Below are 27,759 nucleotides of genomic sequence, written 5' to 3'. Positions count from 1 at the left end.
TTCTTTCCTTCTGGTATAGGGAGAGTGTCTGTCATGTGAGAGTTGATCTCCGGCTTTCAGGAAGAAAAAGGAAGGCAGAAATGCCCTTTGTGCATCTGCTGTTATTCAGGTTCCTTTAACTCAAAATAATCAACAGGGCAAAGTGGCATGTTTTAGAGATGCATGTTCTGAATCCCTTCACTAAGTATAATATCCATTTGACACAAAAGGAAACTGAGACTCTTAAAGAAAGCTAAGAAACTTCCCCAGAGTCTTATAGCTCATAACTTGAGCCCATGGTTTCCCATAGAGCCAACAGCACTTTATGTGTCTTTTCCCATATACCATATACTTTCTTTTACTTAATATGTTCTTTCCTGGAAGGAGAAAGAAGAAAGAAAAGGGGAAGGGACAGGAGGGGAGGAGAGGTGGAAAGGGAAGAGAAGGAGGAAAGGAAAAGAAGGAAAGGAAAGGGGAGAAGGAAGGAAGGAAAAGAAAGGAAAACTGGGGTGCCTGGGTGGCTCGGTTGGTTAAGCGTCCAACTCTGGCTCAGGTCATCATCTCAGGGTTGATGGATTCGAGCCCCATCTTGGGCTTGGTGCTGATGGCTCGGAGCCTGGAACCTGCTTCAGATTCTGTGTCTCCCTCTCTCTGCTCCTCCCCCACTCACTCCTCTGTCTGTCTGTCTCTCTCTCAAAAGTAAACAAAAAAAAAAAAAAAAGGAAAAGAAAGATCATACACCAAATATATCATTTGCTCTTTAGAGCTTTAGGGGAGAACTGTGTTTGAGGTATTGGTTGCATAGCATATCTTTAGGAATCCATAATTAAATTTGAATGAGTGTGTGGTCAGAGCTGATGGGCTGTGTAAGGCATGACTATTATAAATTTGTGTGTGTGTATTGCTATTTTTTAAACATAATCATAATATTTATCTCTGCGCCCTATTTCTGCATGATTATGATGAATTTCTTTCTGAAATTTATTTGGTCAAAAGTGGAAATTTAACAGTTCCATTGCATTCAGTTTAAAACTTTTTAATCCTTTATATTTAGGTTATCTTCACTGTAATGAACATGATAGTCTGAGATTGAGGTGGCTGAGACAGACGTTAGAATCATTCATCCCGCAGCCTTTGGTAAATGTAATTAAAGTGTCTGAATTGGATGGCAGAGAAATGGGAGATGCCCAGCCTGAAATGTTTGACAAGGTACTGTTATTACATTGTGACAAACTGATGGACTCCCAATGATACCGCTGTTATGCTGCTTTGTTGTTGTTGTTTTCCATCTGCTTCCAGACATAGCCTGATACAGTTTCTCAGTACTCTGGGAAATTTTGATAAAGTGAACAAGGAAGCAGTTTTTATTTGATGGCCAGCATGGTTCAAAGGAAGCGGTAACATTGGGATTGGGGATTATTGAATGTTTTTCATTTCCAAGTGCCTCAGAGATACTCAGGAAAATATCAGATGTTATTTGGGTCAGTGTACAAACATGTGCACTGTATTGCTTTAATTTGGTAATATTTCATATCAGCGTATGACAGTTGAAGAAAAAGAGAACATTTCAGTGAACCAAAATTGAAATATTAGTTCTTAAGAGTAAATGCTGAGAATTCAGAAATATAGTTATGTCTGTTTAAAATGAGTAACTTCTGTAAAAATTTTTGCTGTAGTTGTCAAGAGTATGAAATGTGATTATACGTTAGTAGACTTTTAGTTCTCCTGTTACCTCCCCCCCCCCCCCCAGAAAAACAAACACTGGAAGTGTAAAGTATTACTGAAGAAAGGTCATGAAGAATTTAGCATGATATATTTTTGGCTTTAAAAGAAATGACTTTATTTATTAGCTATTTTTTTTGTCACATTTTACATAGCTTCTCCATGTACTACGTATTTGCATCATATATCCTTTTTTTCTCTAGGTGTTAGTTGATGCTCCGTGTTCAAATGATCGAAATTGGTTGTTCTCTTCTGATTCTCAGAAGGCAGCCTGGAGGATAAGCCAAAGGAGCAATTTGCCTGTTCTGCAGATAGAACTCTTGAGGTGAGGGCTATTAATACAAAAGTTTATTCCGGCTTCTAATGTAATTTAAATAGGCATGACAAATCATGACACAGAGAAGTCCCCAAATGGAGGGTTTCCTGTGTAGGTGTTGGTAATTATTCCTCCAAAGGCTGTATCCAGAAAATGCTTAACCTTTTTCCTTTCAGCTCTCCTGCTCTAAGGACTCACTACTCCTATCCACTCAATGAAATTTGGTATTGCTGTGTATTGTCATTTAAAATTGTTTGCATATCTGGACTGTCTCAGATCTAGGGTTCGGCACCCTATTCTTTCTTCAGGACCTGAAAAGCACCCCCATAATAGTAGCTTTGGACCAGGTTGTATTTTGTTGGTAATGGACACATTGTTCTGGATGAGTCAGCCTCCTAGGAAGTTGTAGTTTATTGTTAGCACTTATCTACCCTTTAAGAGTTTTCTAGAAGCATGTGACCACCAAGAGATACTTGGCTTTCCTCTAAAAAGAGACACTATGGGACATACTGTGCTGGTTTTAAAAGAGATTTCTACTTATACTCCACTCTCAAGCAATTCCTGTTGTTTAATGCTGAACAAAAATTCTCTGAAATATTTAAAATATGGTTAAATGATGCATTATCACCTATTATCTCTTACATGTGGAATAAGACTGATTAACATTTTATGCACTGCTGACAATGTGGTTTGCTTCCAACTTCTGATTGATACACAACAATGAATACATGCCATTATCTAAGTATTACAGTCAACTAATATGTAGTCTTGTTCTTGTACCGGATTAAGTATCAGCTCATTATGGCTATTCTGGTTAGTACCCATTAGAGGGTTCTTGTAGATGTTACTCATCTGGCATATAAACTGTTCATATGATTCCAGTGTCAGCCTTTCATCTACTAAACCCTAAGATATTTTGAGAATTTTATATCACTTTTCCCCTTCTACCTCTTGGGTTATTAGCTTTGGCATGTTGATCTGGCTTCTTGGTTAATTATTCCAGCTACTCTGGGCCTTGCTATTATTATAATTTATGCCTTGTAATAGACAATAAGTGTTATGATGGCTTGTTACCATTGTGACCTCTAATTTTTTTTAAGGTGTGATTAAGCAACCAGGCTTCCTGAGAATATCATTGTTCTTTCTCTCATGAAAAAGCCTCCCTATACTTCTTTTTCTTCCTGTTCATTATTAAGCTTTTTGTGTTTTATATTCTGTCGATTGCTTTTCCTCCCATTTTGTCTCAATTCATGGTAATCTATTTTCTGTTCCCTTTATTCTTCCAAATCTATGCTTGTTAAAAATACTAAAGATCCATTAAATGGATAAATAGATATTTTTCAATTTTAATTTTACTTGATCTCTTGATAGCATTTAAAAAATATATTTTATTATACAACTACTAAATGCAAACATTTTCATTGTAAACAAACTCAGATAATGAAAATAAAGCAAAAAGCCCCCTTGGACATAGACCCAGCCAAATACCAGCTTTCTTCACTGAGTTAACTGTTGGACTTAAGTTTGGGGCCCACTCTTCCAAACTTGTTCTGTAGCTCATTTTACAATTACATGTTCATAGAGAAATACATTAAAAAATAACTGCTATCGTTGTGTATATATTGATCTGAAACTTGCTTTTTTGTACTTAATTTTTCTTAGTTTTTTTTTTCCTTGTAGATTTACTTTGTTCTTTTCAACTCTTGTGAAATATTAAATAGCGTCAGTCTATCCTATGCTATTTAATCTTCTAATTTTGGATGTCTACATTATTCCTTTTTTTTTTCTTTTTACTTTTTAAAAATGTTTATTTTTGAGAGTGAGAGAGAGAGAGAGAGAGAGAGAGACAGAGGGTGAGCAGGGGAGGGGCAGAGAGAGAGAGACACACACAGAATCTGAAGCAGGCTCCAGGCTCCAAGCTGTCAGCACAGTCTAATGCGAGTTCATTATGTTATATATAACATCATATAGCGTTACAGTCATCATCATGAAGGTCCTGCATTTATATAAACCTCACATAGGCACCTTCTTATGCCTTAACAACGAAGGCTCTTCCTTAGTGGCCCCTCCCCTCCCCCATTGTCTTAGTCTCCAAAAGGAGTGGCTTTAGTGCTACATCATTTTAGTAGCATATTGAACAGGTGCAAAACTGACCTCTCAATCACTACAGGTGTAGATTTTCATGTAATCACATGGGGAGCACCATTATACCAGCTGTCTCGTATTCTTTTCCTTGACCAGCTACTCTGCACTTCCTGTCCCTGATGCTTGGTCTGTGTGAGAGTTTTCAGAGCCACTTAGACTAGTTGAAACTTTGGGTCCCTTTGCTGTATGATTATGATGATACCGGGGAAAGCGTGGGATACCCAAGCTCTAGGCACAGAAAACAGTTCTAGTTCCCCGACATCTACAAGTCTGGGAGTTAAAAAGATAAAGGAAAAAATGATAACTCTAGCCACAATTTCTCTTGTATCACCTGCCCCTGACTCCAGAAAATGAAATATGTGTGTGGGTGTGTACACACATATATAGTAATTTTCTCATAGCTCTATCACCATACCACATATAAAGAAGTTTCCTACTTTCTTCGAAATCTTTTTCACCTAATTATTGCCTTACCTCCCTTTAACAAAAGGTAATCCTTTTATTCCACAATAAGAAATAAAAGGTTTCAAATGCAAACATATGCAAGAGAGTAAATATATTGATGTGTGAATTTTAATCAAAAGTATAAAGGATTGATAGTAGATCCTTATTACATTTGCAAAGAGCAATTAGAAGGCAAGCAAGCAAATATTGCCTGGCCTGATATTGTGGACAGAAGATGGCACTCAGGAGGGAGAAAACAAGAGGATAATTGAGAGGCAAATAAGGAAAACTTTTTGTACTGTTTTGTTGAAGACTAGACTTGTATTTGCATTTGTCAGCTGACAGGTTATGGTACACAAAGATACTTTATGCTCTCTATGGCTGTATATTCATTTACGTTATCAGAAATCATTCATATTTATATTAAATAGGCCATCTACACACTGTTTACAGTTGTAGCTTTTGAAAACACAATACTCTGTAGCCGAATATTAATCTTACATGTTTTTATGAATGTGATACCTAAATTAAAATTGGTACTTTTTTAAAGTTTATTTATTTATTTCAAAAGAGACAGAGAGAGTGAGCAGGGGAGGGGCAGAGAAAGAGGGAGAGATCCCAAGCCGGCTCTGCACTGTCAGCGTGGAGCGGGAAGTGGGGCTTGAACTCAACGAACCACCACGAGATCATGATCTGAGCTGAAACCAAGAGTCGGATGCTTAACCGACTGAGCAACGCAGGTGCCCCTAAAATTGATACTTTTTTTAATAGAAGTTTCTTGATTTACACTTTTTTTAAAGACTAATATTAGTAGATATGTAAGTCTTTTTTAAAAAATTCTTTTAAAGATTAATGTATGCATATAATCATGAAAACAGTGATCAAACCTGATTTTTCTTTTTAGCATGAAAAGCTTATTAGAGGGCACAATGATGACAGGAGATAGATACCAAAGCATATGGCTTCATTGTACACTTATTGAGGACCCTTTGATTTATCCATACAGAAATGGAAAAATTAGACTCTTCTATTTAATTTACAATACAGGAAGATAAAACTGTATACAACTCTCTTATACATCTGTCCCCAAACCATTTTCAGAAGATGAGAATGTAGGACAATGATATAAGGAATAATTGAACATAAGACATTTTTATTAATTGAATACCGTTTGAAAGTATATCTTTATTATCATTTCTCAAAACAATTTCTGAGAGCAGTCGTTTCTGTTACAAACTATGTACATACATAATCAGGTTCTCTTGCCTCATTTTTATTTAAATGTATTAGGATAAACAGAGTGAGAAAATATGCTGAAAATGATATACATGTTGTCTCTAGAAAGTACCATGGTGTTTGTGCAAGAGAAGTTTACATGATTTTTAGGTGGGAAAGCACGAACTGAAGAGTATGATTTATAACAAAAATATTGGTATGTTATTGCAGTAATGTATCATGTCATCTATTTACCCAGAGGAAATCAATCACATTTAAAATACTGACCCCTTCTGGTTCTCTTTTCTTACTACTTGACAAGTAAAATCCAATTTGTGAACTCATTGAAAAAGGAAGCTTAGATTATTCAGTAACATTTTGAAAATTTGTATAAATCATCCAGATAACTATCCTTAAAAGTGGTACTCTGACAGCAAGAATTGTGTTTTAAAAGGAACATTAAAAAAATAAAAATCACCAACAATTCCTCTGTCATGCTCTTGAGCTGAGATAAGGGATACCTGGTGACTGTGAAGCCTGAGTCTTCATCATTCATCAACGCAGTGACTAAAACGTTGATATATTCATGTTGGAAAAATAATCTTTGGACATACAGGTCTATTAGAATGGAAGATTTCCACCAGTGTTTCAGTTATGTATATATTTTCTTTTTAAAGGTCAACTAATTCAGTTAGCTTTGCATACTATCATGATATGCTTAGTCGTATGTTTGGAATACAGAAAACACAAGCAAACCCTTAATACCCCTACGGCTACTATTGCTACTGCTAATACTTCTCTTACTCCCCTACCTCCTCCTTTTTCTTCTTTTTCTCAAGTTAGATGGCAGGAGTCAGAGATTCTCAGATTAAAAATCTGTTATTTGTTTGAGGCACCTGGGTGGCTCAGTCAGTTGAACGTCCGACTTTGGCTCAGGTCATGATCTCACGGTTCATGGGTTTGAGCGCCCTGCATCTGGCTCTGCGCTGATAGCTCAGAGCCTGGAGTCTGCTTTGGATTCTGTGTCTCTCTCTCTCTCTGCCCCTCCCCTGCTCACACTCTGTCTCTTCCTTTTTCAATAATAAACATTAGAAAAATTTTTTTAAATCTGTAATTTGCACAAAGTACACACTTCTTTTTATTAAGATTGTACAGACCAAAATATTCCACATTAAATACAATTGTAAAAGGTTGAAGAGACATCCAAAGTTTGTAGCTATTGTATTTTCAACACTAAAAATGTCTCAAGTATAGATTGACATTATGAAATACAATCTTGAGTGTTATGCTAAGTGAAATAAGTCATACAGAGAAAGACAGATACCGTATGTTTTCACTCTTATGTGGATCCTGAGAAACTTAACAGAAGACCATGGGGGAGGGGAAGGGAAAAAACAAGTTAGAAAGGGAGGGAGCCAAATCATAAGAGACTCTTAAAAACTGAGAATGAACTGAGGGTTGATGGGGGGGGGGGGTGGGAGGGAGGAGAAAGTGGGTGATGGGCATTGAGGAGGACACCTGTTGGGATGAGCACTTGGTGTTGTATGGAACATGATAAATTTCATATTAAAAAAAAAGAAATACAGTCTTGAAAATAAGATTTTATCAGCATTTATTAATTTATCCAACATTTATTAAGTACTTTATATCAGAACTTTGCTAGGCATTGCAGATACTAAAATATATATGAAATGCTCCTTGTTCTCAAGGTCCTCAGGGCAATTGTTTTAAAATGCGGCAAGAATGTGGTAGTAGAATAGAGTACAGAGGGAACAAAAGGAGGGACACCCAACTTTGGTCATGTTAAGGATGGAGTATGGGTGTAACAAAGCAAATTTTACAAAATAAGCAACAGATAAATATTTAAACTGAAGAGGTTTATTCTGATAACCTTTCCTAACATGGAAGTAGTATAGCCTCATAAAACATTTGAAATATACAAAGAAATATAAAGCAGAAAATAAGCCACCCATTGAAACTTACACCGACTTAACTTCTTTGACTGAATATAGTATTTATAATAGAAATCAGAATAGAATTCAGTATCTTTGTCTATTTAATTTATTATGATCATGTTAATTATTATTTTTAAAAATTTGAGAGAGTGAGCATGTGCGTGTGCACAGGAGGGGCAGAGAGAGAGACAGAGAGAGAATCCCAAGCAGGCTCCATGCCATAAGCACAGAACCTGATGCCAGGCTGGATCTCATGAACTGTGCGATCATAACCTGAGCCAAAACCAGGAGTCAGATGCTCAACCGACTGAGCCACCCAAGTGCCCCATGAACATGTTAATTAGTAAATAGTCTTTGAAAATATACTTTGGAGATGACTGCATATTAAATCCCTCATTCATTCATTCATTCATTCATTCAGGTAGTTAGGAGTATCAAAGACTTTCTTATGATAGGATATCATAAATGCAAGAAATAGGTATAGGTACAAAACATCCTAGTGGAGGGGCGCCTGGGTGGTTCAGTTGGTAAAGCGTCCAGCTCAGGTCATGATCCTGTGGTTCGTGGGTTTCAGCCCCATGTAGGGCTCTGTGGTGACAGCATAGAGCCTGCAGCCCACTTTGAGTTCTGTCTCTCTCTCTCTGTCTCTCAAAAACAAAGAAACGTTAAAAAAGAAATCCTAGTGGAGATTAAAACATCAGCCTTTTCAGTGATCCAGGAAGAGCTTGCTAACTCTCTGGGAAAGGAGTTAGCAGCTGGGCTGTGATCCATTTCTCTTGATTTCTATGGAGGCACTCCCATGGAAAGAAAGAAGGCAGGTGACCCAGTTAAACATGTTGATAACTGACCTCCTTGGTGAATAGACTAATGAATTTTGCTGTCAGGAGAACTCCTACTTATGTCATTTTTTGAGCAGAATATCCCTGATTAGGATTGTGGTAAACACAGCCTAGAATCTGTAGATTTGTGAGGCACAGCTTTCTAGAGAACGTCATACAAGCTTTTCAACTCCTTAAGATATATTAGAAATATGACATCTCCCCATTGTGTGAACTTACCTGTGAACTTTGCTTAGAGAACTCATCTCTTATCTGAGCTAGAAAACATTCTGAGCTAGAAGCTCTGTTTGAGCTATTCTGAGCTATAAGCAAGACTGAGGTAGCCACTTTGGATGTCCCTGCTTCTTTTGTGCACTTTGATTACTTGTGTACTTGAAATTATTAATAAATCTTGATAGTAGGTAGGTTCATGAGAATCTGATTTGACAATCCAGTCCTTTGTATTAGCTCACCCTAAACCCCAACCCGGTGCCTCTGATGAAACCTCTTATTCCAGTCCCACATCTAACTCTTAGAATTCATTCAACTAATCAGCAAACACTTAAAAAGTAAAACCCCTTCCCCTTTATATCCTGTGCATTGAAACATGATTAAAAAGATGAAAGGGTAGGACTTGTGCCAGAGGTTAGTCAGGTCCAAGAGAACAAGAAAGTTTGTGATGTTCCATGAATAGTGATTTTTCCATTTTGGCTCCATCACTAGTAAAAATAATAACAGTGGATACCATTCATTGACTACATTAGCTACTTCTCCTCCTTGTTTGCAGAGGCTCAAGTAAGTAGGTGGAGAGTCTTGCATTGTTTACTCCAACAAAATGCCTACCCCTGCCTTGTAGGTGGAGGAGGAAGAATCTCCTCTTTCTTCATAGAAACATGTGGCAAGGATGGTGACAGTTCTCCCCTAACCATATATTCTTTCTAGAAGTGTTTATTGAGTTCCTTTTATGTTCTGGGCACCAGTGGTAACACAGGGCAGATTCAAATTTTATTTGAATTGGCTGCTATTATTTTGTAGGTAATTAACCATCCATTAGTTCTGATTTAGGAGTTTCATGTCTTCTACCTACATCCCTGTAACTGGCATGCTACCTGTGTAACTTGCAAGAAGGATGAACATCAGTCCCTTCACAATTTTGTGGCACAAATATCTCCTCCCATATTGTGGCATGGCGGCTCACCCTTTCACTCTTCTTGGTGTTTTGGTTCTTTTATTTTTGTTTTACAAGAAGAGTTTATTGCTTTTTGTATATAATTTATTACATCTATGTCTTCTTTTAGGATTAATGCTTTTTTGTGTGCCCTATTTTAAGAAGTCTTTTCCATACCTCAGATAATTTCCTGTGTTATTTTCTGGAAGCTTTATTTTTTAACTTTTACACTTAGGTCTATAATCCACCTCAGCTGATTTTTGCTTAGTAGTGGGAGGTAGGAATCTTATTTTCTTTTCTTCCGTCTTTTCCTTCTCCATTCTTCATTTTTTTTAACTTTGTGCATGGATACTTAATTGTCCCAACAGCATTTATTGAAAAGTCTGTCCATTTGCCAGGAGTCTGTAGTGCTACTTCTTTTGTAAATCAAATGTCCACATTAACATCAGTCTGATTTCTGTTCTATTCAATTGCTTTATTTATAGACCCAACAGCTAATGCTACACTGACTTAATTACCATGGCATTAATATCATAATATGTAGGCACAGATATTCCCTTGTTGTTTATTTCATTCTGTTTTGTTAAGAGTATCCTGACCATTTTCAGTTCTTTGCATCTTTATATACATTTTAGAATCAGCTTTTCAAGTTTCATGAAAAACTTGTAGGGATTTTGATTGGAATTACATTAAGTCTACCAATTCAGACAGTTTTGACATTTTCCTGCTATTTCACGATATTGAGAAATTTATTAAGTCTAAAAATTTATAGATTCTTTTGGATTTTCAACAAAAACCCTCATGATTCTGTAATATGTAGAAATATATATAGGTGATTTTTTTTTCTGGATTCTGTGTGATATTTTGCTTAGGATTTTTTGCATGTGTGTTCATAAGTGAAACTGGACTGTAAGTTTTCATTTTTGAAACATTCTTAGAGTTTAGAATTAAGGTTATAGTAGCTTCATAAAATGAATTGAAGAGTAGGTTCTCATTTATATTCTCTGGAACAGTTTATGGCAAGTTGCAAGTATTTTTTTCCCCTGAATATTTGATAGAAATTGCCGTGGAAGCCATGATGGGCCTGGAGTTCTGTGGGAAAATTTTTGACCATTGATTTAGTTTCTTTAAAGGTTACAGGACTCTTAAGTTTTCTCTCTCTCTTTTTTAATCAGTTTTATGAGAGTTTGTTGTTAGTAATTTTCCATTTTATCCAAGTCAACAAACTTATTGACATAAAATTGTATACAGTATCTCCTTATTATCTTCTTAGTGTCTTCAGGATTTAAAATGATGTTCTCTTTTATTTTTGTTAATCAGTCTTGCCTGAGGTTTGTCAAGTTTTATGTCTTTTCAGGATCTAGTATTTAAATTTGTTCATCTTTTTTTTTTTTTTTTTTTTTAATATTTGTGAGAGAGAGAGCACACAGGTGAGTGGGGAGGGACACAGAGAGAGGGAGACAGAGAATCTGAAGCAGGCTCTGTGCTGTCAGTGCACAGCCTGACTACCTGACATGGGGCTTCAACCCATGAACCTGTGAAATTATGACCTGAGCCAAAGGCAGACGCTCAACCAACTGAACCACCCAGGTACCCCTGTTGATCTTTTTTTACTGTGAGTTTGTTTCCAGTTTCCAAACATATGGGTATTTTTTGGTTATCTTATTATTTTTTAATTTTTATTGTGATCAGAGAACATACGCTATATCAGCCTGTTGTTTTCCTCTAAACAATTATTTACAATAGTGGCTTTTAAGCTTTGCTCTATAAAGACATAGGGATTCTGTAGCACTGTTGTAGGAGCCATCTTGAGGGGAGGGAGAGGGATGACTTATACTACGCTAGATCCAACTAGAGGCATATCTTCATCTGGTTAAACTTTTAGGTTGTCATTTGAAGAAAGTTTCTTTTCACTAAAGAAAAAAAAAGTTTGAAAAAACTTTAAAAGACCACTTAAATCTGTAAGAAGCAATCTGTCTTCATTTATAAGCATGTTTGCCATGGGCCAAAATTTAGTCAGTTCTGGTGGTTTTCTTGAAAGCTTTTCATTAGTTCTTTTTTTTGTATGAGTGAAGAGACAATATTTGATAGTAGATTAAAGACCCTACATAAAAGTTAGGCAGACCTAATGTGGTCTGTTGTCACTCTTCCTAACTAAAACAACACAAGACTGGCTTCCTTTATATTCAGTCTCAGCAGAGAGCTTTTCAAACTTAACCAACCCTCCTGTGTTCATCTTAATGAGGTAATTAACAATTGAGAAAATATACTAAAGATCTCCAAGTAGAAATGTATAAGAACTGTATTAAAACTTGTTTATAATTTATTTCAGGAGTATCTAGCATCTTTTATCACACCACTCTACCACATATAAAAATACTATATAAAAAATATTCCTTCTTCAAGGTAAAAAGTTCTGCCAGTGGAGAGGAGATAATTATCAGCATTATTTTTGTTTCTTAGGTTGATAAAGGAATAGCTGCTGGGTATGGCATCTCTGAAAATAGCAAGCTTGGTCATGTTTCTCTATCTTGAATTTGCAGAACTTCTTTGATAATAAACAGTTTGATATCTAGAAATTTGATTACTTACTGTGAGCATAGTGAAGGGTACCCTCAAGGCTTGTAAAATAATACTTTTAAAACTGATGATAGCACTAGGTAACTATCAACCCAGAAATATCTGTGTTTTAGATGCTTAAAGTACCTGAAACTTAATTTTGAATCTGCATTTATTTGATAGATTGTACACGAGCTTCAACTTTTCACCTTAATGTTTTCTTTGGTCATAGTACATAATAGTGGTATTTGCTTTCTTAGACTGCTATTTGCCAGCAGAAATAGTAAACTGATACAAACAGAGTGGAAATGATGAGAAACAGGCCATGGAAAAATGAAAGAAATAAGGAACAAAAATAGAAAAATTCTAAAGGAATACTAGAAGCCAACAATGTAACATGGGAAAAAAATATGGGATGATAAGGAAAAATAAATGAAATGGAAATATCCTGAAATACTCGGAGGAAAAAATGATACAAAAAATAGAGGAATTAAACTTTTAGGATTGTGGGGGGGACAGAAAAGGAACAACTTAAACATAAAAGCTTTGTGAGCTCCTAACAGTTGGCTAAAGTTGTGGTTTTATTATTTGTTAAATTACCTTGTAGTAATTAAAATATTTAGTATATCAAATTAGGCTAATAATTTTTTTTAAGACTAGATTTATTTTCTTCCTTTTAAATCCAATTGTCTGCCCCCCACACTAACTTTCTCTGTTAAATTTCCCTTATGTGTCCAGAAAGACAGCGTCAGGGATAACCTTCATTTTTAAGTATGAAGGTTAATGGTATTTTTGGTGTCTAAAAGGGTTCTGGTATTAATTCCAATGTGGTGGTTGCGGGGGGAAGTTCTTATCCACACCACTAAGGAATTCTCTGTGATATCAGCTAGGTGTCCTACAGTTTAACTCGTCTGACACTGTCTACCTGCGGTGTCACATCCCACAGGTTCAGTCCCACAAGGCTGCCCCCACCCACATTTCAGATGCCACTTACAGGTCCAGGTTTGTCACCCTGCTTTTAAACAATGGGCTATAAATCACAGGTTCCCATGACCCCCTTGTTGGTTCCGTTTGCTAGAGCAGCTCATGGAACTCAGAGAATACCAATTCTATTAAAGAAGACAGAATTAGTAGATACTGGTAATATTAGAGATATCTTCTAACGAGAGAAGATAGATATTGGTAATATTTTATTACCAATTCTATTAAAGAAAATGATAAAGGATACAGATGGACATCCAGATGGAAGAGATGCAGAATGTAAGGTATATGGGAAAGAGCAAGAGCTTCCATGCACTCTCTGCGCATGTCGTTCTCTCCCAGCTTCTCTACATGTTCACCAACCCAGAAGCTCTCTGACCTAAACTGCTGGGTTTTTATGGAGCCTTTATTATGTAGGCATGGTTGTTGATTAAATTGTTGGCCATTGGCAGTTGTTAAATCTTTAGCTCATCATCCTTCCCTAGGGATTCGAGGGTGAGGCTGAAAGTTCCAATCCCCTGGTCATATGACTGGTTTCCCTGGAAACCAGTAGCCTTCTTTAGCTGAGGTCCAAAGTCATCTCATTAGTGTAACAAAAGAAACCTTTGTTACAATCACTCTTAGGAAATTTCAAGGTTTTAGGAGCTCTGTGTCAGAAAAAGGAATGAAGACCAAGATCACAAGATCTTATTATATATTATATATCACAAGATCACAATACCACATATCTCAGTTTTAAAGTAGTGGCCATGGGAAAAAAAAATAAAATAAAATAAAGTAGTGGCCATGGTTTTCCCTATGGAAAGTCAAGTTCATTTACTAAAATTTACCAAACTATTCCATTCAATCAGAATTGAGACCACAATTGTTATGTAGTAACCTTCCTTAATAGATTTTTTTACTTTTTTTAGGAGTTTATCTACCCCTGTTAGCAAGGGAAAAAACCTTCCATTTTTATAAATATCTCATTTTTATAAATTACTTTTTGGCAAAAGCTTTATTATTTTTTTTCCAAATAAAGCCTCTGGCCTCTAACATTTCCATCTGTTCTACAACATGAGAGTTGTAGTTTGCTTGAGCTGTTTGTTCCCTATTCAGAATTTTTGAGTGTTAGTTGCAATGAAGCGTATTTCTTTTGTTTTACACTGAAAAGTTCTCTGCCTGACCTACCTCTTAATTGAGGTGGCATTCATTCATTCATTCATTCATTTATTTAATGAATATATTTTGAGGACATACTTTCCAGTTGTGCTATACATGAAAAAGGCAACAATGCATATCATATAAACCCTGTTTTCAAGGAGCTGAAAACTTCTTGCTTGGGAAAAATAGAAGAGGAAGGAATTTCATGGAAGTCAGTGGAAGTTTCGGAGATTATGTGAACTTTGAAATAGGTCTAGAAGGATGAATAAAAGTTTGATCGAAAGGAAACTGGAAAATAATTATGTAAGCATTAGAATTTACTAAACACCTAGAAAGATGAGGCAAAGAATGAATTTTAACTCCTTTACTGACTTGATAGTTACTTACACAATATTGTCTCATTCTACAGGGAACAAGGTATTCCTGACTGACTGTTAGTTAGGGTTTGGCCAGAGAAGAATCTCTGTAAGTGAAGTAAGGGATCTTCTAGGAATTAGATCTTACTGAATCCATAGAAGCTGGTTAAACAGTCTGTAGAAGTTGTGTATAATTGTGCCTCTACTTCTGGTGTGGAACCTGAAGTTAACCAGGGCTAGTAACCAGCACACAAAGTGGGGGGGGGGGGGGGGGAGTACAAAGACACACTAGAACCCAGAAGGACAGAGTAGCCACGTTTTTCTAGCACCAGAACCTTCATAGGTCTCTTATCACCTCTAAGCATCTGCTTATAATGATATGGGTGATCTGCAGACTAGCACATGCATTTCATTATGGAACTGCACAGGAACATGGTCTAGAATTCAGGGAAGCTGAAGGAAGAACCCATAATTGCTGGAGGAGCTACCCCCTACCCCACCTACAAGTTGAGCCAGTGGATCTGTAACGTGTGCATACACGAGGCTGTATGTGCGTTCAAGGAATTTTGACAGTTACATAGGCATGTGTAACCCGCAACCTTATCAAGATATAGAATATTTCCATCGCCCAGAAAGATCCCTGGTGCTTCTTCAGAATCCATTTGCTCCACTCACCAAAGGCAAACGTTGTTCTGACATCTCTTACTGTAGATTAGCTTTGCCTGTTCTCAAACTATATAAAATGTAATCAAACAGTATGTATTCTTTATTATCTGGAATTTTTCTCTCAGCATGTTTTTGATATTTATTCATGTTGTGTATATCAGAGTATGTTCCATTTTATTGGATGAGGTGTGAAACAAACATCTTTGTTTTTGGACTAAATCCCACTGTCCAAATAAGAACATTTGCTCAGAAGTGCTAGAGCGAGGCTTGGGGCCACTGTCTTATCTCTGCAAGAGCTGCCTCTTCAGGAATACCTTTTGATCACTGCTTTACTTTGGGGCATGGAATCTGTCGACTCTTTCAACCCTAGCAAGGCCCAAATTATCGAATTTCTTTGTTGATTTAGATTATAACCCATGGGCAGAGAGCCTTCCTTAGGAGAGCTGTATTCCTTCCAGCGCTCCTTCCAAATTACTGCGATCTTTTCAGAGCTTTCTTTCATTAACCTAGAGTAACATTTTGAGATTTTGTTCTAGTCACCCTAGAGTTCTATAAGCTTTGTTTAGCATATGGTCTATCTTCCAAGATATGATAAACAATGATTTTATTAAATGTTTTTCTATGGCATAATAAGGGTTACTGGCTGTATTATTCTGGGTTCTCCAGAGAAACATAGGATGTGTGTATATATACAGAGAGAAGGAGTTTTTTTTAAGGAATTGGCTCACATGATTATGGAGGCTGGCAAGTTCAAACTCTGCAGGATGAGTCAGCAGACTGGAGATCTAAAGAAAAGTTGATGTTGTGGTTCAAGTTTGAATGCTACCACCTGGTAGAATTCCTTCCTGCTCAAGAGAGGTGTCAGTCTTCTGTTCAGGCCTTCTGTGACTGGTTGAGGTCTGACCTCATTATGGAGTGCATTCTGCTTTACTCAAAGACCACCAATTTAATGTTGATTTTACCCCCAAATACCCAGAATAATGTTTAACCAGATACCTAGGCACAATGGTGTAGTCAAATTCACATATAAAATTAATAGTCACTGGCTTTCCAGCCGGTAGTATTGTTTGAACATGCCCCCTATTGCCTTCTTACTAAGCCAGTTCTACATTTTAGATTCTGCTAAAGCAAGTCCACGTTTGGTGCCAAATTCGGTATAAGATCATTTTTTCTTGTAATCTAACCGATTGAGAAAGAAATAGACAAAGGGAAAGACTCAAAATAATAGTGACTTAAGTGAGTAAAAGCCTGAGTAGGCTTCTCAGGGTTGTTCCAGCAATCAGTTGATTGCCAGAGTCCATAATCATCAGAGATCCAGGCCTCATCTTTCTTCTGTCTCATGCTCCAAGGTGGCTATTCCAGCTCTTGCTGTTTAATCTGCATTGCAACTAGTAGGAAGGAACAAAAGAACATACTTCACATTACTTCTACTCACATCTCCTGGGTCATACTTAGTCCTATGCCTACCTTTAGTGAAAGGCAATTTAGGAAACTAGCCTTAACTGTACCTAATTAAAAATTGCATTACTACAGAAGAAAGTGAGAACTGGTATTAGGGAACAGTTAAAAGTGTTTGTCACAAGTTGGAAATCCCTTGATCAGATAACAATAACATTGGGAGGCTACAAAGATTTACAAGAATACCCTTTAACAAGAAAACCAATTTGAAAGAATTTTACAGTAGTCAAGAATTAGATGACAAAGGCCTTAACTAACTGAATAGTAGGGAGATGTGTGGTTATATTTGCAAGATAATTTCAATGGAAAATTAGTAGAACTTGGTGATTGATTGGCTCTGGAGTGGGAAAGAAAAGAAGGTGTCAAGGGTAACACCTCGGTTAACAGCATGAACTGTAGAGCTCTATTGCCTGGATTTGAATCTTGGTTTGTGTATTTACTGAGTGGCCTTGTACAAGTTGCTTAGCTATCTTGCCTTGGTCTTCTCATCTGCAAAGTGAGAATAAGAATTCATGTCTCAAAACTTAATTGAAAGATTGAATGAGATAACATGTAACACATCCAACTTTAGGAAGAAGGGAGCCTGGCTGGCCCAGTCGGTAGAGCATGTGACTCTTGATCTGAGGATTGTAGGTTCAAGCTCCATGTTGGGTGGAGAGATTACTTTAAAATCTTTAGGGACACCTGAGTGGCTCAGTCGGTGAAGCATCCAGCTTTTGATTTCAGCTCAGATTATGATTTCACATGGATCCAGCCCCATGTCGTCGAGCTCTGCACTGACAGCCTGGAGCCTGCTTGGGATTCTCATTTTCCCTCTCTCTCTGCCCCTCCCCTGCTTTCTCTCTCTTTAAATAAATAAATAAACATTAAATTAAATTAAATTAAATTAAATTAAATTAAATTAAATTAAAAAAAAATAAACCAAGGATAAAATTCTAGGGAAGACTTATATTTAATGGATAGGAAGTAGAGGAAAGGTGGATAAGGAGGCTGAAAGGGAACTTTAGACTTTTGTAGAAGGAGGAGTGAACAAAGTGTCCAGGAAACCAAAGTTGGGGAATGTTTCTTGAGGTTGAGGATGAATGACAGAATCAAATAGTATGGTAAGATCAAAGCTGAAAATGAACCTTTTAGTCTGGTTTTGTAATCATTTTATCAATAAACTTCTGAGGAAAATATTATTTTTTAATGTTTATTTTTGCGAGAGAAGGGGGCAAAAGTGCATGTGTGCGAGCGGGGGAGGAGCAGAGGGGGAAAGAGAGATAATCCCAAGCAGGCTCTGTGCCACCAATGCAGAGCTTGATGGGGGGCTTGAGCCCACAAACCTCTAGACCATGACTTAAGTGGAAATCAAGAGTCGAATGCTGAACCAACTGAGCCACCCAGGTGCCCCAGGAAAACATATTTTTATTTAAAGCTGTGTAAATAATATTTGGCTAAATTAATTTCCAGATTCTTTGGAATTTGGAGTACTTATGAATTATTTCAAATTATTTGGAATTTTAATGGAGGTTCTAACAGTTGAGTGTAGTTTGTGAAAATTCTTTACAACTATGATTTAGATGTCAGACTGTGGCAAAGAGGTTCAAATTATGTGTCAACATGAAGTAATTGCTTTCATTTACCTCATTATAAATTCTGTGCTATAGCACTTGAATAGGTGAAGGTTGTATATTCTATAAAAGGAACAGGTAGCCAAGAGTTGCAGGTCATAGTGCCAGACCTATTAATTCTTAGTTTCTTTTTGTTAAAAGTACCTGGAAGTATATGATTATTCCTCACTGAAGGTGAGCATTTGGGACAGTTGAGATGACAAAATGTATGCATGTGGCATGCTCTGTCTTATTGCCCTAGATTCCATACTTATTTTAGCAGTGGTAACATTTGCTTCAGGGTATATAGCAGTGGTAAGGCTTGCAGTCCTTTTCCTGGTATGAGATTAGGATAACACTCTTTGTGCTGCATTAATTAACTGTGTAACTTTGAGCAAGTCACTGAGTCTTTGTGACCCTCCATTTGATAAATTGGGCCAGACTGTTTACCCTGTGTATCTCATAAGGTTTTATTAAGACTCCATGTGTGAGGTGCTCTTTAAATTAAGTACCAAATAAACATAAGGAAACATTACTAATTAGACTGATCACTTGTCCTTCACTTGGCTAACATAGGAATCAACATCTCATTTGATTCCTGGATCAAATCCATATTCCCATTGATTCAGGAATATTCTCTTTTATTCTAAAAAAAAAAAAAAAAAAAGTAAAAATTTCTTCACAGAGGAACATGTGCTGTGTGTGCAGTGTCCTCTGGAAGCATTTAACCTTTTCAGTTTTGGATTTAGTTTGTCATTTGAGTAGTAAGATACAAAGACTGCCAGTAGTATTCATACGTTTCTCACAGTATTAATTATACAAATGTTTTTCTTTTCTGTACAAGTTGCTAGTAACCTTATAAAGTAGTCTTAAATAGAATCTCTGAAATATGAATTGAATATTAAATGGTTACAGGGAACCCATTTCAAGATTGATGCTCCTATGCTCATTTAAAATTTTTAAAATTAACTACATTCTTAGCTGGTTTAAAAAAAAAAATGTTTAATACTAGAGTTTCTAAGAGGAAGGGAATAAGCTTGATAATATTGTGGCAATAAAGGAATCTTTAAGTCCATTTTACTTGATTGCTTCCCTGTATTTACATCTGAACGGATGGTAGCTATTGCCTTGATGCTTTAATGTTGGTAGAAGGGAAGAGAGGAAAGATGAAGAATAAATATATTAATCACAGTAATGTTTAGCTGTATTCTCAATTTTTCAAAAGTACAGACATCTATGATTGCTTTACTTCTACACCAGAAATTGTTGTAAGAGGGTCAGTGACTGTCACTTCAAACACGTTACAAGGAAGACATACAAAGATGTTGTTTATCTCCTGATAGTAAATCATGAGGAATTAATGAAAGGGGGAGAGAATCACTTTCTGCTTTGGTCAAAAGATGGCACTATTGCCGCGCTGATTATTTTCTTCTGCAGTTTGGTTCAGTCTTTTTAAATGCAGAAAACAGTTAAATTTAGTGATCTAATTAACACTGACCCTCCCAACAGAATGCCAGATTTCTAATCAAGGACCAAAAGAATAGACCAGAAAAATGGAATTTGTATTTTAAAAATGTGTTAGGTTGTTTTAGGAGCTATTCAAATAACATTCTCTGAGATTCAGAGATTTGCCTTAGGAACAACAGAACACCCTACATCATGTTTTCAATTTTGGTTAAGTTAAATAAATACCTTCAGTTTGGAACTTTGATAGCTGCCAGGGTTCCAAGACATGTTAGTTAGGGGTGTGTGTGTGTGTGTGTGTGTGTGTATGTATGTGTGTGTACGTTTAGCTTTTCAAGGTCATTGAACTTATGCTTTGATTAAGGAAATAATACATTTTATTTTCAAGGTATGACAGTCAGGTAATGATTTTTTTTCCCCCACTCAGCCATTGCATACTTTACTTCTTGGTAGCTGGAAGACTATGTGGACCAGTCTGTAAATATAAAGGTGATCTCCCTCCTTGTGCTGGGAATGCAATGTCCTCTCATCTTATTTCTTTTTTTTAATGTTATTTTATTTAAAAATATTTTAATGTTTATTTATTTTTGAGAGACAGAGCACAAGCAGGGGTGGGGCAGAGAGAGAGAGAGAGAGAGAGAGAGAGAGAGAGACACAGAATCTGAAGCAGGATCCAGGCTCTGAGCTGTCAGCACAGCCCGACATGGGGCCTGAACTCATGAACTGTGAGATCATGACCTGAACTGAAGTCAGATGCTTAACTGACTGAGCCACCTAGGTGCCCCATTCTCATCTTATGTCTAAGCCAGTACCTTACATGGCTCTTGGGGCTTAAGTCTCTGTTTTTTCTTTAAGCAGATCTTTCAAGGATAAAGAGATTCAGTGAAAAGCAGTGAACAAAATGACAAAATAAACTCCTGATAAAAAGGCTTTATTATTGATTGTACAAAGTGTTCTTTAAAAATACAAAAAATACAAAAAGAAATACAAAAAATAAAAAAATACACATGTACAAATCAAAACACTTTTTTGGGGACAAGGGGGAATCTTTGGTGTATTGAGAGAACACAAAACCAATTTTTTTTCTTACTTGATGTTAGAATAGGAAAACACTGATGGACTCTTGTATACAGACTGCAGACGTACTTATCTGATGCTTTTTAAAGTTAAGATTTTAATGGTTTACTTTTAAAACTAATTAAATTAAGCTTTCATCAGTTAACGATGTGGCTAATTTATCATGTAGATATAGTACAGAAGATATTTATGTAACTTTGCACTGTAACTCATTTGAATCTAAAATACAAGTCTGAAACCTTAGTCAAAATCATTGAGGCCAGATATGTTTCAGAATTCTGATTTTTTTTTGGATTTTAAAAAGGTAATGTAGTAGATATTTGGTATGTCACCCACTGTCCCCAGTAGGGTCTGAGGCCACACCCTGTCATCAAACGTTAATATGTTTTCAACAAAACCTAGGAATAGTTATGTCACATGGGCTAAGTCTTGACCATAAATAGCCTCACATCAATTTAGGTCAGATTTTGAAGCCAAATGAGTCTGCCACAAACTTAGAACAACTGTAGGTTGCAGAGCGTTTGGATTTCACAAAGGCATGTACAAGAGATAGTAGACCTGAAGTATCATTCGGGTATGCTCTGTGAAGTGCCAAAAATCAGCTAAGGTTTTCTGTTTGTAAATGGGAGAATTTAGTTTAACATTTTATTCTTAATTTCATGGTTTTTTAAGAATATTTTTTATTTTGTTTTTAGTTGCTTCATTAACTAGGTGCTTCAAGCACAAAATGCTTTTCAGCTTATTTCATAATATACTGAAAGACAACCAAAGATTTGGAGACAGTAGTATAGCCAATACCTGCCATAAAGCAACGGGCTATCTAGCATAGGTTCTGTGGCAAGAAAGCCATCATTCTTTTTCTATTAGGAGTGCTTGAGGTAAAAGCATTTCCCACTTTATTCTGTGCTATAGTATTAATACCAGCTTTATTTCCTACAGCAGTGTTGTGAGGTAGAATCTTAATTTCTTATTTCAAGTAGGATTAAGCGTGATAACCACTTAGATTGGAGGTTTCTGAAGAAAATATATATGTTTCAGGGATATGATAGAGGAATTATATTATGTGGCATATCTGCTTCCTTTAGAAGTACTTCCCCCAGTTCTGCATTATAGTTAGGCATTGTGTATTCAGTAATATAGCTAACCCAAGATAATGTCTACTAGTTTCTATTTCACCTTAAGGTATTAGGTTAGCCTTCTACCTAATCTGATCAAAATGATACTTCCACTCCATCTATTATAGTCAGTCATGACATCTTTTTCTGCCTTCTGCTGGCAAGTATAATTAGCTCTGCTGACCATCTCTCTAGCATCTGTTATAATTCAGTGGTAAATAATGGCAGTCTTAACACAACTTGGTTTGTAGTAATTCGATGCAGTAGAGTTAGTGTTCTGTCATAGATGAAAAATATCCCATTACTCAGGTTCTTGTTAAGCTGTGAAATTTACAGTCATAGAGAAACCACAGGGCCACAGCTCATCTGGAAAAGGTTAGCAGAGGATACCATTATGCCAAAATGGATGTTGCTTAGTTAACTTAGTTTTCTTTCCTATTATTAAAAACCAAAAAAAGAAAAAGAACTTTTCATGGACAGAAATTTACACAATCATAGAGAACCTTTTTGCCTTCTACCAGACCCCAGAACCAACATGTCTTATTTTTCTTCTCTAGTCCTGACTTAACGTATTTATATGGTCATGACCACAGCTTTGCCAGTTTACTTGTATTATTCAAGTCTCTCTGACTTCTAAATGTGTTTTCCCTCTCTCTGGAATTTTAAATTTCTTACTGGGCTTGTTAAGATCTACTAAGCAGTATCTTTCTTCCATTCTGATTGTAATCATTTCTGTCTTGAAGCATCACACCCTTCTCCCACCATACTGTCTAAAAAATAATATATAGTCTTTTTATGATTGGGATGAAGTAATAATTACTTGGTTCTTATGGACTGTTTCAAAGTGTGAATTATTATAGAAGCAGATGATTTATCCTAGACACAACTATAGTAGGCAAAGTAGTGCATATTTAAGTACTTATATTTTAGAAGTGTGTTAATTTTCACTTAGTATATTGTGAAACACATACTAAATTATCAAGATGCCAATACCAGAAGTATTGGTTTTTAAACCATTGAACTAATCTGATTATGCAATTGTTATATACTGTAGCCTTAACTAAAATTAAGTACCTGTTGCCATTTATGTGTCAAACTGAAGAAACTATTATATGTTTTGATAAATGCTCATTATAAAGATATCTTTATACTTTACAATAATTCCCAGCTGTCTGAACCTTGGGAGTGAGTTTTTTCACATTATCTATTTTCCTTGATTTTTTTTTTTTTAATGTTTATTTATTTTTGAAAGAGAGAGAGACAGAGCATGAGCAAGGGTGGGTCAGAGAGAGAAGGAGACACAGAATCCGAAGCAGGCTCCAGGCTCTGAGCTGTAAGCACAGAGACCGGCACAGGGCACGAACTCACCAGTCATGAGATCGTGACCTGAGCCAAAGTCAGATGATTAACCAATTGAGCCACCCAGGCACCCCTTCCTTGATCTTTTAATACAAAATCATGGTATTCTTGAAATCTATAACTACTACAAGCAAAAGGACAAAAATGGTATACAAACAACCATCAGCAGCAGCAAAATAACAACAACCATTTTACAGAAATCCCTAACAGTTTGCCCTATGGTGTTGAGATTAACCCAATTTGTAAAAAGGCCTTTGTGTTGCCACATACAATTTCCTTCTGTAGAAATTAATGTGACCAGTTAACTTATACCAACCTAATTTTAGAAACATAAGTTATGAATGTTGGAAAAAAAAAAAAAACAGAAGAATTAGCCAACGTTGCCAACATTGTAGAAATTAATTAAATTTCCATTAGGCCAGGAACATATTGTTTGTAGATGATGAGGCTTCTGTGTACTTTTGTATAATTGTAATAAGAAAGAATCATACTTACTTGATTAGGCATTGGCTTTGCTAATTGTGGAACTAGGAACAAAGTCCTTTTAGTGGGGGTTTAAAAGATCTCCATTCAAACTGTGTATATATCCCTTACACAGTAATCTGAGTTTTTTAAAGAAAATCTTATACCCATTGCTATAATCAGAAAATGATCCAAAATGAGTGTAGTTGTAATTTATGCAGTTTTAGAAAAATCTGCTAATGCCTTAGTAGGTTACTGTAAAAGAAAAATTAAAAAAAAAAAAAACCTGTCACTAGGTGTGTATTAATTTTTTATTGCTATAACAAATTACAACAAAGTTAGTGGCTTAAAGTAACACAAGTTTATTATCTTATACTTCTGAGGGTTCTAAGTTCACAATGAAGGTGCTGGCAAAGCTGCAATTCCTTCTGGGTGCTCTAGGTGAGTGCTGTAGACTGAACATTTGTGTCCTCCCAAAACTGGTGTTAAAATCCTAATCCTAAAGGTGATGGTTTTAGGTGGTAGGGCTTTGGGAGGTGATTAGGTTATAAGGGTGGAGCCCTCATGAATGGGTTTTGTGTCCTTATAAAAGAGACCCCAGAGAGTTCCCTTAGCCCTTCTGCCATGTGAGGATACAAGGGCCATCAGTGAACCAGAAAGCAGGTCCTCACCAGACACCGAACCTGCTGGTACCTTGATCTTTGACTTCCTACCGTCAGAACTGTGAGGAACAAATGTTTATTGTTTAAGCCACCCAGTCTGTTATTTTTGTTATAGTAGCCTAAACAGACTAAGATGGAGGATTGCTTCTTTACCTTTACAGTTTCCAGAAGCAGCTCACATTCCTTGGTTTATGGTCTTTGGCCAGCAATCCTGTCACTCCTGCCTTAGCTATGGTTATCAACTCTTCCTCTGACTCTCCTGCCTTCTTTTTGATTTCTAAGGATTTGGGGGATTACATTGGGCATACTCAGATAATCCAAAATAATCTTCCCATCTCTAGTTCCTTCATTTAATCACATCTGCAAATACCCTTTTGCCACTTAACGTGAGGTGTTTAAAGGTTCTGAGGATTAGGATATGGACAACTTTGCCATGTGGCCATTATTCTTCCTACTACAGGCTCTACACAAATGTGAACACAATGGTTCACATGTCTGGTGTCTAGATAGGAGCCTTTTGTGTGTGTGGTGGGCGGGGGGGGGGGGATATTTAGGGCACAGTGAACAGTTAAAAGGTAAATATAAGAAATTTTTTAGACACTGCCAACAAACACTGAAGGTTAAATAGGCTTTCAGTGGTAAGAAATTCCCGAAATATTTTTTAATCAGTAAACGAATACATGAAGAGCCTAGAAATTCTGAATATCATAAAATTTTAGTTATCTGGAACCTCAGGGAATAAGTTTTCTAGAGAGTTAATTCCTTCAGAGTAAAAAAAGAAAAAAAAATAACTGACATCTGTAGGAACATTTTTGATATTTATCCTACTGTCATAGCTCCTTTAATTTGTATTATCATAGAAGTACACATATGGGTAAAAATTGAAAATAAAAATGAGCTTTTACTTAAAGGAAATTTACTCCTACCCCTCCTCCCTCTTTCCCTAGTCTTATTCCTCATAGGCAACACTTCTAATTATTTCTGTTCTTTACTTATTCTGTACATAACTCCCAAACCTCTGACTAGTACGTTTAGCTGTCATTTCTTAACCTAACAGCCTTGGACGTTGACTACTGACTTCTTGTTCAGGTTTGTCTCACTTACGCCACCCTTACCTCTTCACACCACACTCTACACCCTGAGTTCTTACCCTGTTCTCATTTCTTCTTCGTTCAGCCCAGAAACTTAGTACACTGCATGCTTATACTTATGCTTCTTGTTCTGTTAGTATTAGAATGTGTCTCTGGCATACTTCAAGCTTTATTCTTTTTTGCAATAATCAGGCCACTATCTCCTGGTTTCTCTCTTTGTGTTACAAGAATATTTGTACTCCCATTCTGCCTTCCATTTCTCCCTCCCTTCTTCCCAATGTCTGTAGCTTTATGTTTGGGTTGGACAGTATTCTTTCAGGGACGTAAAAATCTGTTCTGAAGCATTACTAAGATCAGTCTATGCAATGATTCTGAACATTGAAGACCCATAATCAGTGTATGTTAATTCTGTAAATATTGTTCATTGCAGAATGGACAGATACTTTGGAATTAAGTTTTCTTTTCTATTGCTTCAGTGTAATGATCAAGTGCCACTGAAAGGAAAATTTTCCTACAGTCCAGTTTGATGGGAAAATCTCTCTCTCTCTTCTTTTCCTCCCTCCCCCCAGCCCCAGTCTAGTTGCATATACCAGATCTTCACGGTTTTCTTAGTTTTCAGTCATTTCATCTCTTCATCCCTTCTCACTTCCCTCTAATGATCTCCCTGTCATTCTAGCCTGGAGTAGTTACCTCTAGGGCTCCTGAGTAGTCATCATTCTGGGCTTCACTCCCCTCACTGCTTTCCTGTGTTACATTTACTATTTTCAGTACATTTCTCCCCCCTTTTTTTTTAAATATTTTTTTTAATGTTTGTTTATTTTTGAGAGAGAGACAGAGTGAGAGTAGGAGAGGGACAGAGAGAGAGGGAGACACAGTATATGAAGTGAGCTCCAGGCTGTCAGCACAGAGCCTGACACGGGGCTCGAACTCACGAACCGTGAGATCATGACCTGAGCCGAAGTCGGACGCTCAACCGACTGAGCCACCCAGGAGTGCCCATTTCTCCCCTTTCTTGATTGAGCTCCTCATTTTGCTAGAGGTAAAATTTTTGAGTCATCAGATATCTGGAAAGTTTCTGTATTTCTCCTCTATATTTATTTGACAGTTTGGCAGTAAGTAGCATCCACTTTAAATTGCTTTTTTTCCAGGATTTGGGGTGAGCGACACCATTGATGCCAGTCAGTTTCATGAACCCTTATTGGTGACCCATTTTTCTTTCTGGAGGCATTTAGCGTCTTTTGTTCTTGAAATTCTAAAGTTTAACATTAATGCATCTAAGTATGGATTTTTTTTTTTTGTTCATTATAAGACTGAAGCTTTTACAGTAATCTAAGACCTTCTGCACCCCTCCCCTCTTGGCTTTCTGATCTCATCTCGTCCTGCCACCCCCTTGCCCACCTTGCTTTAGCCACTCTAGCCCCTCTTTCCTCTTTCCTCAAGTATGCTATAGGGTCTTTGCACTGGCTATTCCTTTTGTGTGGAATGCTCTTCCCTCAGATATTTGCATGGCCACTTCCTTACCTCCTCAGATCTTTGTTCAAATGTCACTTCATTTGAATGTCATCCTGTTCCAACTACCCCATTTAAAATTGCAATCGTCTCCTCCATCCAAACTCTTCTAACCCTCTTATCCTGTTTGAATTTTCTACATAGAACCTATTGCTAGATTAAAAAAAAAAAAAAAAAAATAGGGGCTCCTGGGTGGCTCAGTTGGTTGAGCGTCTGACTTCGGCTCAGGTCACAATCTCACAGTTGGTGAGTTTGAGGCCCGCATCAGACTCTGTGCTGACAGCCTGGAACCTGGAACGCGCTTCGGATTCTGTGTCTCCCTCTCTCTCTGCCCCTCCCCCACTCATGCTCTGTCTCTCTCCCCTTCAAAAATAAACGTTAAAAAAAAATAGGCAAACTGTGATATTGTGAAAATATATTTGGTCTTTGTTCCTGGATCCTGGCCAGAGCTCCTAAAACTTTTGAAAGTTCCTCAATGGTAGAGGGATAGGAACATCTATTGT

At 36.8% G+C, this 27,759-nt stretch overlaps 1 protein-coding gene across 1 annotated transcript in view; it reads left to right on the top strand.

The window, feature by feature from the left end:
* The window catches only part of NSUN3 (NOP2/Sun RNA methyltransferase 3), a 60,845-nt gene that overhangs the window by 26,803 nt on the left and 6,283 nt on the right, over positions 1 to 27,759 (top strand). The window contains exons 4-5 of the mRNA XM_025914025.2: positions 1,034 to 1,188; positions 1,905 to 2,026. Coding sequence (XP_025769810.1) covers positions 1,034 to 1,188; positions 1,905 to 2,026 — 277 coding nt within the window. The remainder of the gene's footprint in view (positions 1 to 1,033; positions 1,189 to 1,904; positions 2,027 to 27,759) is intronic.

Source organism: Puma concolor, chromosome C2, assembly GCF_028749965.1.
Source record: "Puma concolor isolate L17-30 chromosome C2, mPumCon1.1.hap2, whole genome shotgun sequence".
Lineage (NCBI taxonomy): Eukaryota > Metazoa > Chordata > Mammalia > Carnivora > Felidae > Puma > Puma concolor.
This window is presented reverse-complemented; position numbering and strand designations above follow the sequence as displayed.